The 14300-nt window shown below is 42.1% G+C and overlaps 1 protein-coding gene across 2 annotated transcripts in view; it reads left to right on the forward strand.

The window, feature by feature from the left end:
• lzts2a (leucine zipper, putative tumor suppressor 2a) overlaps positions 1–13788 on the forward strand; it is a 150647-nt gene extending 136859 nt beyond the window's left edge. For both annotated transcript variants that reach the window (XM_061910085.1, XM_061910087.1), the window contains 3 exons: positions 22–516; positions 10110–10214; positions 10291–13788. In XM_061910085.1, coding sequence (XP_061766069.1) covers positions 22–516; positions 10110–10214; positions 10291–10476 — 786 coding nt within the window. In that variant the 3' untranslated portion in view covers positions 10477–13788. The remainder of the gene's footprint in view (positions 1–21; positions 517–10109; positions 10215–10290) is intronic.
• The last annotated feature ends 512 nt before the right edge of the window (positions 13789–14300 follow it).

A 14300-nucleotide genomic window follows, 5' to 3' on the forward strand; every position in this document is an offset into this window, starting at 1 on the left:
CTCACTCTCCGGTGACTGCAGGTGTGTCAGAAGTCAGGAGAGATCTCCCTCCTGAAGCAGCAGCTGAAGGAGATGCAGGCAGAGCTCAGCCAGAAGGGCGGCGACATCGTGGTGCTGAGGGCCCAGCTGAGAGAAGCCCGATCGGAGCTGCAGGCCAGCCAGGTTCGCTCTCAGGAGGCCCAGGCGGCGCTGAGGACACGATCTCTGGAGCTGGAGGTCTGCGAGAACGAACTCCAGAGGAGGAAGAGCGAAGCCGAGCTGCTGCGGGAGAAAGTGCTGCGCCTGGAGGAGGAGCTGGTCCGCCTCCGGGACGCTCTGGCCAATCACGGCGGGAGCATGAAGGGTCAGTGCTTGAACCTGACCCTGCAGCAGGGGAGGGGACTGCCGGGGAGGGGCGGCCCCAGTCCTTCTGTGTACCGGGATGTGGAGGACGGTCATCTGGTCTGGGGAGGAGAGAGCGACGAAGCCAAGGCACAGAGGCAGAATGCAGAATCCCTGCTGGGACTCAGACAACAGGTACGTCAGGGTTTGTGACCTCTGACCTCACAATCGTTCCTCTGGGGGCACATCTGCGAATGGGAGGTTGTCGCTTATATTTTCTTTCATTTATTGCAGGGGTGGGTAAACTTCCGGGATCAAAACTGACAAACTGGCTTGAATAGGGCTATGTGATTATGGCAAAAATCAAAATCACGATTAATTGAATCTTCTACAAACCCCGTAAATTGTGTTAGATGTAAATATAAACAGAATACAATGATTTGCAAATCATTTTCAAGCCATATTCAGTTGAATATGCTACAAAGACAACATATTTGATGTTCAAACTGATAAACATTCATTAACTTTAGAATTTGATGCCAGCAACACATGACAAAAAAGTTGGGAAAGGTGGCAATAAATACTGATAAAGTTGAGGAATGCTCATCAAACACTTATTCGGAACATCCCACAGGTGTGCAGGCTAATTGGGAACAGGTGGGTGCCATGATTGGGTATAAAAACAGCTTCCCAAAAAAATGCTCAGTCTTTCACAAGAAAGGATGGGGCGAGGTACACCCCTTTGTCCACAACTGTGTGAGCAAATAGTCAAACAGTTTAAGAACAACGTTTCTCAAAGTGCAATTGCAAGAAATTTAGGGATTTCAACATCTACGGTCCATAATATCATCAAAAGGTTCAGAGAATCTGGAGAAATCACTCCACGTAAGCAGCATTGCTGGAAAACATAATTGAATGACCGTGACCTTCGATCTCTCAGACAGCACTGTATCAAAAACCGACATCAATCTCTAAAGGATATCACCACATGGGCTCAGGAACACTTCAGAAAACCACTGTCAATAAATACAGTTCGTCACTACATCTGTAAGTGCAAGTTAAAGGCCTACTGAAATGAGATTTTCTTATTCAAACGGGGATAGCAGGTCCATTCTATGTGTCATACTTGATCATTTCGCGATATTGCCATATTTTTGCTGAAAGGATTTAGTAGAGAACATCGACGATAAAGTTCGCAACTTTTGGTGCGGATAAAAAAGCCTTGCCTTTACCGGAAGTAGCAGACGATGACATCACCGGTGTGAGGGCTCCTTACATCCTCACATTGTTTATAATGGGAGCCTCCAGCGGCAAGAGCTATTCGGACTGAGAAAGCGACAATTTCCCCATTAATTTGAGCGAGCATGAAAGATTTGTGGATGATGATATTGATAGCAAAGGACTAGAAAAAATAAAATAAAATAAAATAAAAAGCGACGGCTCCGGCAGTGTGAGCGTTTCAGATGTAATTAGACACATTTACTAGGATAATTCTGGAAGATCCCTTATCTGCTAATTATTTTAATAGTGTTTTAGTGAGATTGTAAAGACATACCTTGAGGTCGGATGGCTGCGGTGAACACGCAGTGTCTCACAGAGAAGCCGAGGAGCCAATCTCACAACCTCCTTTTAGACAACTACTTCAGGAGGACGAATAATCCAATGATGTCTCCGGTAAGATATATATTAAAATTTTCCCATCCAAAAACATGCTGGTTGACGTAGAGAAACATGTTCGCTTGACCGCTCTGTGTTAAAAACAAAGAAACACCGGCTGTGTCTCGGTGCTAAAGACAGCTGCAATACAACGTTTTCCACCAATAGCATTGTTCTTTATAGTCTCCATTATTAAATGAACAAATTGCAAAAGATTCAGCAACACAGATGTCCAAAATACTGTGTAATTATGCGATTAAAGCAGACGACTTTTAGCCGTGACTGGTGCTGCGCTAATATTTCCTGACAGTGCGTGACGTCACGCGCACGCGTCATCATTCCGCGACGTTTTCAACAAGAAACTCAGCAGGAAATTTAAAATTGCAATTTAGTAAACTAAAGCGGCCGTATTGGCATGTGTTGCAATGTTAATATTTCATCATTGATATATAAACTATCAGACTGCGTGGTCGCTAGTAATGGCTTTCAGTAGGCCTTTAAAACTCTACTATGCAAAGCGAAAGCCATTTATCAACAGCACCCAGAAACACCGCCGGCTTCTCTGGGCCCGAGATCGTCTAAGATGGACTGATGCAAAGTGGAAATGTGTTCTGTGGTCTGACGAGTCCACATTTCAAATTTTTGGGGGAAATATTCGACATCGTGTCATCCGGACCAAAGGGGAAGCAAACCATCCAGACTGTTATCGACGCAAAGTTCAAAAGCCAGCATCTGTGAGGGTATGGGGGTGCATTAGTGCCCAAGGCATGGGTAACTTACACATCTGTGAAGGCACCATTAATGCTGAAAGGTACATACAGGTTTTGGAACAACATATGCTGCCATCTAAGCGCCGTCTTTTTCATGGACGCCCCTGCTTATTTCAGCAAGACAATGCCAAACCACATTCAGCACGTGTTACAAAAAAAGAGTGGGGGTACTTTCCTGGCCCGCCTGCAGTCCAGACCTGTCTCCCATGGAAAATGTGTGGCGCATTATGAAGTGTAAAATACGACAGCAGAGACCCCGGACTGTTGAAGGACTGAAGCTCTACATAAAACAAGAATGGGAAAGAATTCCACTTTCAAAGCTTCAAAAATTAGTTTCCTCAGTTCCCAAACGTTTGAGAGTTGTTAAAAGAAAAGGTGATGTAACACAGTGGTGAACATGCCCTTTCCCAACTACTTTGGCACGTGCTGCAGCCATGAAATTCTAACTTAATTATTATTTGCAAAAAAAAATAAAGTTTATGAGTTTGAACATCAAATATGTTGTCTTTGTAGCATATTCAACTGAATATGGGTTGAAAAATATTTGCAAATCATTGTATTCTGTTTATATTTACATCTAACACAATTCCCCAACTCATATGGAAACGGGGTTTGTACATCGATTTAAGTTAATGCACGATTATACAACTCTGAACTACTACTTTTGAACGGACGTCATTGTTTTCGTTCTTTTTTTAAATAATATTTATCTATTCATTTAATATGGAAATTATCATACAGGTACTGAAAAAACAGGAACCCCCCCCACTTTTTTTTTCTAAATAAAAATAAATAAAATAAAAGTAAAATAAGAACACTCCTTCCAAACCCCCCGTCCTACATTTCAGATAGAGAATCACACGAACTGACTAAAAAGGAAAAACAAAAGTTACAACAGAAATAAAAATCACAAACTGTCAGGCTTGGACTTGGTCTTGGTTTGTTTTCCCGAGGTGCGAAGCGAATGGAGTGGAAACGGCGTGAAGGTAAAGACATCTTTATTTTAACACTAAAACTGAAAACAGGAACCAACAAAAAGCGCTCACAATGGCGGTATAAAAAACTGGGCTATGAAACAAAAGACTAGCACAAAGGCTATAAACTACAAACATGAAACAAAAACACTTGCACAATGGCATGAATAACAAAAACTTACGTGGACAAAATGGACTGCATCGCAAGGCATGAAGCAGATAACCGAGGGCGTGAATGAGGTGATGTTGCCAGACTGACTAACTGGTAACTGTGGCTTAAATAATGAATATGATAAGTGAAAACAGGTGTGAGACAAGACAGGTGAACTGATTGGTTGTCATGGTAACAAAACGGAGTGAAAAAAAAAGGAACTTAGAGTCCAAAGGGTCAAAAGCACCTGGTATTCCTAGGCAGTCTCCCATCCAAGTACTAACCAGGCCAGACACTACCTAGCTTTGAGAACAGATAAGATTGGGGATGCTCAGGATAATATGGCCATACAAAACTCATGATCAGACATGACAGAAAACTAAATCAGTTGGCATGGTAAGACAAACAAGGAAATGCAAAACAAAACTATCAATCAATCAATGTTTATTTATATAGCCCCAAATCACAAATGTCTCAAAGGACTGCACAAATCATTACGACTACAACATCCTCGGAAGAACCCACAAAAGGGCAAGGAAAACTCACACCCAGTGGGCAGGGAGAATTCACATCCAGTGGGACGCCAGTGACAATGCTGACTATGAGAAACCTTGGAGAGGACCTCAGATGTGGGGAACCCCCCCCACTCTAGGGGACCGAAAGCAATGGATGTCGAGCGGGTCTAACATGATACTGTGAAAGTTCAATCCATAATGGATCCAACACAACCGCGAGAGTTCAGTTCAAAGCGGATCCAAGACAGCAGCGAGAGTCCCGTCCACAGGAAACCATCTCAAGCGGAGGCGGATCAGCAGCGTAGAGATGTCCCCAACCGATACACAGGCGAGCGGTCCATCCTGGGTCTCGACTCTGGACAGCCAGTACTTCATCCATGGTCATCGGACCGGACCCCCTCCACAAGGGAGGGGGGGACATTGGAGAAAGAAAAGAAGCGGCTGGTCAACTGGTCTAAAAAGGTCTATTTAAAGGCAAAAGTATACAGATGAGTTTTAAGGTGAGACTTAAATGCTTCTACTGAGGTAGCATCTCGAACTGTTACCGGGAGGGCATTCCAGAGTACTGGAGCCCGAATGGAAAACGCTCTGTAGCCCGCAGACTTTTTTTGGGCTTTGGGAATCACTAATAAGCCGGAGTCTTTTGAACGCAGATTTCTTGCCGGGACATATGGTACAATACAATCGGCAAGATAGGATGGAGCTAGACCGTGTAGTATTTTATACGTAAGTAGTAAAACCTTAAAGTCACATCTTAAGTGCACAGGAAGCCAGTGCAGGTGAGCCAGTATAGGTATATATGTATGTATATATGTATATAAAGGTATATACAGTATAGGTATATATGTATGTATATATGTATATAAAGGTATATACAGTATAGGTATATATGTATGTATATATGTATATAAAGGTATATACAGTATAGGTATATATGTATGTATATATGTATATAAAGGTATATACAGTACAGGCGTAATGTGATCAAACTTTCTTGTTCTTGTCAAAAGTCTAGCAGCCGCATTTTGTACCAACTGTAATCTTTTAATGCTAGACATGGGGAGACCCGAAAATAATACGTTACAGTAATCGAGACGAGACGTAACAAACGCATGGATAATGATCTCAGCGTCTTTAGTGGACAAAATGGAGCAAATTTTAGCGATATTACGGAGATGAAAGAAGGCCGTTTTAGTAACGCTTTTAATGTGTGACTCAAAGGAGAGAGTTGGGTCGAAGATAATACCCAGATTTTTTACCGAGTCACCTTGTTTTATTATTTGGTTGTCAAATGTTAAAGTTGTATTATTAAATAGAGTTCGGTGTCTAGCAGGACCGATAATCAGCATTTCCGTTTTTTTGGCGTTAAGTTGCAAAAAGTTAGCGGACATCCATTGTTTAATTTCATTAAGACACGCCTCCAGCTGACTACAATCCGGCGTGTTGGTCAGCTTTAGGGGCATGTAGAGTTGGGTGTCATCAGCATAGCACTGAAAGCTAACACCGTAACTAAATGTCCATAAAACTAAACATCGCATGACCAAAACAAAACATGAACCATAGGCGTGACACAAACATGCAGAGAAGTGTCAATGAATAAAAACAACAACAAAAAAGAATTGAGGTAAGTGAAAAGGTTCATTGTCAATGAGTGTCACATTTATGCTATAGTGTCTTTCATTTAGTCATGTAACTAATTATGCAGCCCCAGATCAAGTTAAATTGCTTTGGTGCACCCCTCAGATTATGTAACATTTTCTCTAAATCTAAGAAAAACATGAGGTCCTGAAGACATAAAGGAGGGCTTGGGGCCAAACTGTGTTTTCCACTCCAATGAAAGGACGTCATTCTTAATGGAACCAAAGTGTGTCCAAACAACTGACTCAGAATTCCTTTTGGGAACAAGCTGCTTCTTCTTAATTATTATCACCAGTGTGCGGCCGACAGAAACCAGATACCTTACATTCTTTTACTTTTGAATCAATAAATATATATTTTAGAATAAAAATAAGCTATCCAAAGTGTGGCCCAGTTACCATTTTAGGCTCGCAACTTGTTTGTTGATACTCAGCAAGCATATCCTAAAAAAAATGTTAATTAATGGGGTGTATTATTAGATATTATTATATTATACAATACTACACTACTAGATATACTACACCAGGGGTGCCCATTACGTCGATGGCGAGCTACCAGTCGACCGCGGGGGGTGTGTCAGTCGATCTCCAGCCAGGCTTTTTAAAAAAATAGACCTAAAAATGAGTGATCATCAATCTTCACCAAGACGTCACTTAAATGACATTCACGGTACCGGAGGGTCTTGTGAGATGACGCTGGCTGCTGCAAGATCATTATTATGAAAATATGACCGAGAGGAAGGCCAGAAACACTTTTTATTTCAACAGACTCTCGCGCCGTACCTTCCGTCAAAACTCTAAAGGCCGACTGCACATTTCCTATCTTCACAATAAAAGCCCTGCTTCATGCTGCCTGCGCTAACAAAATACAGAGTCTCGGAAAACTGGCGTGCACAAGCGATCCCTCAGAAAGCTGGCGTGCACATCACTTGTGCACGCCAGCTTTCCGAGACTCTTATTTTGTTAGCGCAGGCAGCATGAAGCAGGGCTTTTATTGTGAAGATAGGAAATGTGCAGTCGGCCTTTAGAGTTTTGACGGAAGGGACGGCGCGAAAGTCTGTTGAAATAAAAAGTGTTTCTCGCCTTCCTCTCTGTCATTTTTTCATAATAATGAACTGGCAGCAGCCAGCGTCATCTCACAAGACCCTCGGGTGCCGTGAATGTCAATCAAGCAAGCTACGGAATTTGCCGCCAATGTTTTTCTTGTAAAGTGTATGGAAGCTGGATGAATTAGATGCCAAAAAGCAACCACTTTCATGTGGTATTGTACAGAAAGGACAACTTTTTTTCTCCTCCATTTGAAAATGTGGGCGTTATCATCATTACTGTCTGATTCCAATCAATGCAAGTCATCAGAATCAGGTAATACACCAACTTATATTCTTGTCTTTGTGAAAGAAAGACATCTATATGTGTTACACATGCTTGTATTATCATTAAACACATTTAACTTGTTTACAAAAATGTCTCTTTCATAAATAAATAAATATAAATGATATATATAAATGAGGTAGATCCCCTCGAGTTGGTCAATTGAAAAGTAGCTCGCCTGCAGAAAAATCCATCCATCCATTTTCTACCGCTTATTCCCTTTCGGGGTCGCGGGGGACGCTGGCGCCTATCTCGACTACAATCGGGCGGAAGGCAGTGTACACCCTGGACAAGTCGCCACCTCATCGCAGGGCAAAAATCCTTGTCATTTTATATTCAATTGAATAAACTGCATAGACAAGATATTTAATGTTTGAACTGAGAATGTATTTCTTTTTTTTTTTTGGGCGAATAATCATTAACTTAGAATTTAATGGTAGCAACACATTGCAAAAAAAATTGGCACTGGGGCATTTTTACCACTGTGTTACTTGGCCTTTCCTTTGATCAAAACTCAGTAAACATTTGGGAACTGAGATCAATTTTTTAAGTTTTTCAGGTGGAATTATTTCCCATTCTTGCTTGTTGTACAGCATAAGTTGTTCAAAAGTCCGGGTCTTCGTTGTGGTATTTTAGGCTTCATGATGCGCCACACAGGCAGGCCAGTCTAGTACCTGCACTCTTTTACTACGAAGCCACGCTGTTGTAACACGTGGCTTGGCATTGTCTTGCTGAAATAAGCAGGGGCGTCCATGATAACGTTGCTTGGATGGCAACATATGTTGCTCCAAAACCTGTATGTACTTTTCACAGATGTGTAAGTTACCCATGCCTTGGGCACTAATACACCCCCATACCATCACAGATGCTGGCTTTTGAACTTTGCGCCTATAAAAATCCGGATGGTTCTTTTCCTCTTTGGTCCGGAGGACACAACGTCCACAGTTTAAAAAAAAAAAATTGAAATATGGACTCATCAGACCACAGAACACCTTTCCACTTAGCATCAGTCCATCGTAGATGAGCTCGCGCCCGGTGAAGCCGGCAGCGTTTCTGGGTGTTGTTGATAAATGGCTTTCACTTTGCATAGTAGCGCTTTAACTTGCACTTACAAATGTAACGACGAACTGTATTTAGTGACTTTGGTTTTCTGAAGTGTTCCTGAGCCTATGTGGTGATGTCTTTTACACATTGATGTCGATTTTTGAAGCGGTACCGCCTGAGGGATCGAAAGTCATGGGGATTCAATGTTGGTTTTCAGCCTTGCTGCTTACGTGCAGTGATTTCTCCAGATTCTCTGAACCTTTTGATGATATTACAGACCATAGATGTTGAAATCCCTAAATTCCTTGCAATAACTTTTTGAGAAATGTTGTCCTTAAGTAATTTGCTCGGGCATTTGTTCACAAAGTGGTGACCCTCGCCCCATCCTTGTTTGTGATGACTGAGCATTTCATGGAAGCTGCTTTTATACCCAATCATGGCACCCACCTGTTCCCAATTAGCCTGTTCACCTGTGGGATTTTCCAAATAAGTGTTTGATGAGCATACCTCAATTGTTCAGTCTTCTTTTGAAAAATGTATCAGGCATCTAATTCCAAATGAGCTAATATTTGCCAAAAATAGCAAAGTTTTCCAGTTCGAACGTTGAGTATCTTGTCTTTGAAGTCTATTCAATTGAATATAGGTTGGAAAGGATTTGCAAATCATTGTATTCAGTTTTTATTTACCATTCCTTGCAATAACTCTTTGAGAAATGTTGTCCTTAAGCAATTTGCTCGGGCATTTGTTCACAAAGTGGTGACCCTCGCCCCATCCTTGTTTGTGATGGGAGCTGCTTTTATACCCAATCATGGCACCCACCTGTTCCCAATTAGACTGTTCACCTGTGGGATTTTCCAAATAAGTGTTTGATGAGCATACCTCAACTTTCTCAGTCTTTTTTTGAAAAATGTATCAGGCATCTAATTCCAAATGAGCTAATATTTGCCAAAAATAGCAAAGTTTTCCAGTTCGAACGTTAAGTATCTTGTCTTTGAAGTCTATTCAATTGAATATAGGTTGGAAAGGATTTGCAAATCATTGTATTCAGTTTTTATTTACCATTCCTTGCAATAACTTTTTGAGAAATGTTGTCCTTAAGCAATTTGCTCGGGCATTTGTTCACAAAGTGGTGACCCTCGCCCCATCCTTGTTTGTGATGACTGAGCATTTCATGGAAGCTGCTTTTATACCCAATCATGGCACCCACCTGTTCCCAATTAGACTGTTCACATTTTCCAAATAAGTGTTTGATGAGCATACCTCAACTTTCTCAGTCTTTTTTTGAAAAATGTATCAGGCATCTAATTCCAAATATTTGCAGAAAAAAAAGCAAAGTTTTCCAGTTCGAACGTTAATTGTCTAGTCTTTGAAGTCTATTCAATTGAATATAGGTTGGAAAGGATTTGCAAATCATTGTATTCTGTCTTTATTTACCATTTACACAACCTGGCAACTTCACTGGTTTTGGGTTTTGTAGTTTAAACGTGCCGACTTTTGTAAATAAATATTGCAAAGCGGACTCCTTCCACTCAAACGTTGCAATTAGGGCTTCGATCATTGAAAAAGTTGTCATGCTGTTTAATTTCTTTCAGCTTGCACTGGTTGTTAAATGTGTGTCAACAGTTGTGACCGTCCTGTCATTTAGTTTGTGTGTTTGTGTGTTTCCTCAGGTGGACAGGTTGAAGGCGGAGCTCATTTACGAGAGGAGGTCAAGCGAGGAGCAGATGTCTCGATTTGAGGACGAAAGGAGGGTGTGGCAGGAGGAGAAAGAAAAGGTTAGACTGAATCAACATCAGTGCTTTGCGTTTCTTTCTTTGCTTATTGGCGTTCCGTGCACGTGCCGCCTTACAGGTGATCCGCTACCAGAAGCAGCTGCAGCAGAACTACATCCAGATGTACCGACGAAACCGGGACCTGGAGCGAGTGATGCGGGAGCTGACCCTGGAGCTGGAGAACAGGGACATGATGGACGACTACGAGGTCCACAGCGGCAGCAACGAGATCCACTTTGAGGAGATCACCGCCACCGAGATTTAAAAAAAAAAAAACTCAACGTGAAAATTATGAACGGTAGACACAGAACCAAACACCAGACCAAAACAAACACGGCTGACTTTTTACCTCTCGAGCGGCTCCCAAAGGTGCGTTGTCACTCTCTCTCTCCTGCAGCACAAAACCTCTTCTCTTCTTTGGGAGCAAAAGCAGTGTTTGAATCAGGGTATTCAGGAAGTAGGAAATGCAAAAAGAAAAAAGGTAAACAATAGGGCACCAGCATGCATGTTCGATAATGATGTCATCATAATCCTCACTGCTAAATATTCATATAATCCTTTTTGCTCTCAGCATTGTCACCATGCAACTGCTGCACTGAACCTCAAACTTATAACCAAGGGGACAAATACCGTTTTTCCTTGAATTAATTTAAAACCTCTTTTTACTCGGGCGCTTACCAAAAGGCATGAAGTAAAGGTAAGCATGCGCTAATTATTTTAAAACTTCTTCTCACTCCGGCACTTACCAAAGGCATGCAGTAAAAATTTGAGTGTGATGTAAGGATACCATCATGAAAAGCACATTTGATTAAAAAAACGTTTTTATGGTCTTACCATCCATCATCTTCCGCTTATCCGAGGTCGGGTTGCGGGGGCAGCAGCCTAAGCAGGGAAACCCAGACTTCCCTCTCCCCAGCCACTTCGTCTAGCTCTTCCCGGGGGATCCCAAGGCGTTCCCAGGCCAGCCAGGAGACATAGTCTTCCCAACGTGTCCTGGGTCTTCCCCGTGGCCTCCTACCGGTTGGACGTGCCCTAAACACCTCCCTAGGGAGGCGTTCGGGTGGAATCCTGACCAGATGCCCGAACCACCTCATCTGGCTCCTCTCGATGTGGAGGAGCAGCGGCTTTACTTTGAGTTCCTCCCGGATGGCAGAGCTTCTCACCCTATCTCTAAGGGAGAGACCTGGAAACTCATTTGGGCCGCTTGTACCCGTGATCTTATCCTTTCGGTCATGACCCAAAGCTCATGACCATAGGTGAGGATGGGAATGTAGATCGACCGGTAAATTGAGAGCTTCGCCTTCCGGCTCAGCTCCTTCTTCACCACAACGGATCGGTACAACGTCCGCATTACTGAAGACGCCGCACCGATCCGCCTGTCGATCTCACGATCCACTCTTCCCTCACTCGTGAACAAGACTCCTAGGTACTTGAACTCCTCCCCTTGGGGCAGGGTCTCCTCCCCAACCCGGGGATGGTTTTTATGGTCTTACCTTTACTTATAAATGAAGTCCATGCCAGCTCATTCTGATCAAAAGTGTCGATAACTTGTTCATAGAAGTTTTTTTGATTGATTGATACTTTTATTAGTAGTTTGCACAGTTCAGTACATATTCCGTACAATTGACCACTAAATGGTAACACCCGAATAAGTTTTTCAACTTGTTTAAGTCGGGGTCCACGTTAATCAATTCATGGTAAGTCTTCCTTATTTTTCTTCAGTTTTAAAGGGGAACATTATCAGCAGACCTATGTAAGCGTCAATATATACCTTGATGGTGCAGAAAAAAGACCATATATTTTTTTAACCGATTTCCGAACTCTAAATGGGTGAATTTTGGCGAATTAAACGCCTTTCTGTTTATCGCGCTGGAGGCGATGACGTCAGAATGTGACGTCGCCGAGGTAACACACCCACCATTTTCATTTTCAACACATTACAAACACTGGGTCTCAGCTCTGTTATTTTCCGTTTTTTCGACTATTTTTTGGAACCTTGGAGACATCATGCCTCGTGGGTGTGTTGTCGGAGGGTGTAACAACACTAACAGGGAGGGATTCAAGTTGCACCACTGGCCCGAAGATGCCAAAGTGTCTGACGCCAGACCCCCATTGAATGTGCCAGAGTGTCTCCACATTTGACCGGCGATGCTAAGACAGACATGGCACAGAGATGTATGGATAACCTGCAGATGCATTTGCAACGATAGTCAACGAAATCACAAAGGTGAGTTTTGTTGATGTTGACTGCCAGCTAATCGATGCCAACATGCTACGCTAATCGATGCTAACATGCTATTTACCGGCGATGCTAAAGCAGACATGGTACAGAGATGTATGGATAACCTGTAGATGCATTTGCAACTATATTACATTTCCTTCCACCCACATTTAATGCGAAACAAACACTTACCAATCGACGGATTTAAGTTGCTCCAGTGTCAAAAGATGCGAAAGTCCCGATCGTTTGGTCCGCACATTTTACCGGCGATGCTAACGCAGCTATTCGGCCATGCTATGGCTATGAATAGCGTCAATAGCTATTCGCTCAATAGCTTCAGTTTCTTCTTCAATATTTTCATACTCCAACCATCTGTTTCAATACATGCGTAATCTGTTGAATCGCTTAAGTCGCTGAAATCCGAGTCTGAATCCGAGCTAATGTCGCTATATCTTGCTGTGGTATTCCCATTGTTTGTTTACATTGGCAGCACTGTGTGACGTCACAGGGAAATGGATAGTGGTTTCGAAGATAGCGAACATAAGGCACTTTAAAGCTTTATTTAGGGATATTCCGAGACCGGTAAAATTTTGAAAAAAACTTCCAAAAAATACAACAAGCCACTGGGAACTGATTTTTATTGTTTTTAACCCTTTTGAAATTGTGATAATGTTCCCCTTTAAAAGTCTCTCTATCTCGATGGAGATCTTCCTTTATTTCCTCCTGCTTCGATTGAAAGTCCAGTTTAGAAAACCGTCACATCCGTCCCAGCACATATCACGTCACTCGTTGTCACTTCTTCTGCAGCTGAGTAGTCGCAAGAAGGATCACTAGCGCCCTCTACCACCAGGAGGCGGGAGTCATTTAATGACTCATATTTGACACACGCAGCTATGGTATGTTAATAAAACATAGCTGCTTACTGTTCTTTTTAGCATATTCAATAGCTTGGACCTTAAATCCTACTGAATAGCTCTTAATCTTCTTCCCTTTATGCGATGTCCTCCATTTTGAAAATGCTGACAGAGAAAGTGTCACTCGTGACGTCACAAGTTTAACTTGGCGATAATGCTAAGCATGCGCTGATTATTTTGCGAAGCGAGTTTGACCCAAGGCAGGCCCATACTATACACAATTCAAGGAAATACGGTATGCTGTCTTCTCAGTGTGGGATATTGGCCTGGTAGTACCACTCTCTTCCCTAAGGGGGAGCCACAGTGCTAACATTTTCACTGCAATCTTCCAAGTTCGAATTGGACCTGGACGCATCAGGAACGCTAACAATGGAGCACAAGTGTCTCCTATATACTTATTTTATCTAAGAGGAGAATGAGGGCAATAAAGTGGAGTATAATACTGCAGCTTCCGTGTCTAAGCCACACAAACAAGGTAAATAAATATTTAGTTGTTTTCATTTTCCGCCGCGAATCCTCGATTTGTAAAACCAGGGAGTACTACAAATAGTACCTGTTGGTAGTAGGAAGTAGTTGAATATTGGCCCGAACATTTAGTAAAAGTGAAGATTTTTGTCATGTCAAAAAACCTCCCATTTTATGCCTAGTTTTTGAAATGATGATGTAGCCTGATTGTTCACTGCCAAAGATTCGCTAAAATACCCGTTCTTCATTCTGGGGCACATATTTGAAAGGAAATGTACTAAAACATTGTTATATCGTATTAAAATAGTGATGCTGTACAAACATAGTTATACTTCACAAAACAGTTTCCGTATATTGTATTAAAACAGTGTTACTGTACAAAAACAGTAAAAGTGTTCCAAAATTTTTTTAAATGTATATCATACTAAAACAGTGACACTTTACAAAAACAGTTACACTGTTTTAGAACACACAACAGTGTTCTAAAAA

Source organism: Nerophis ophidion, linkage group LG09 (assembly GCF_033978795.1).
Source record: "Nerophis ophidion isolate RoL-2023_Sa linkage group LG09, RoL_Noph_v1.0, whole genome shotgun sequence".
Lineage (NCBI taxonomy): Eukaryota > Metazoa > Chordata > Actinopteri > Syngnathiformes > Syngnathidae > Nerophis > Nerophis ophidion.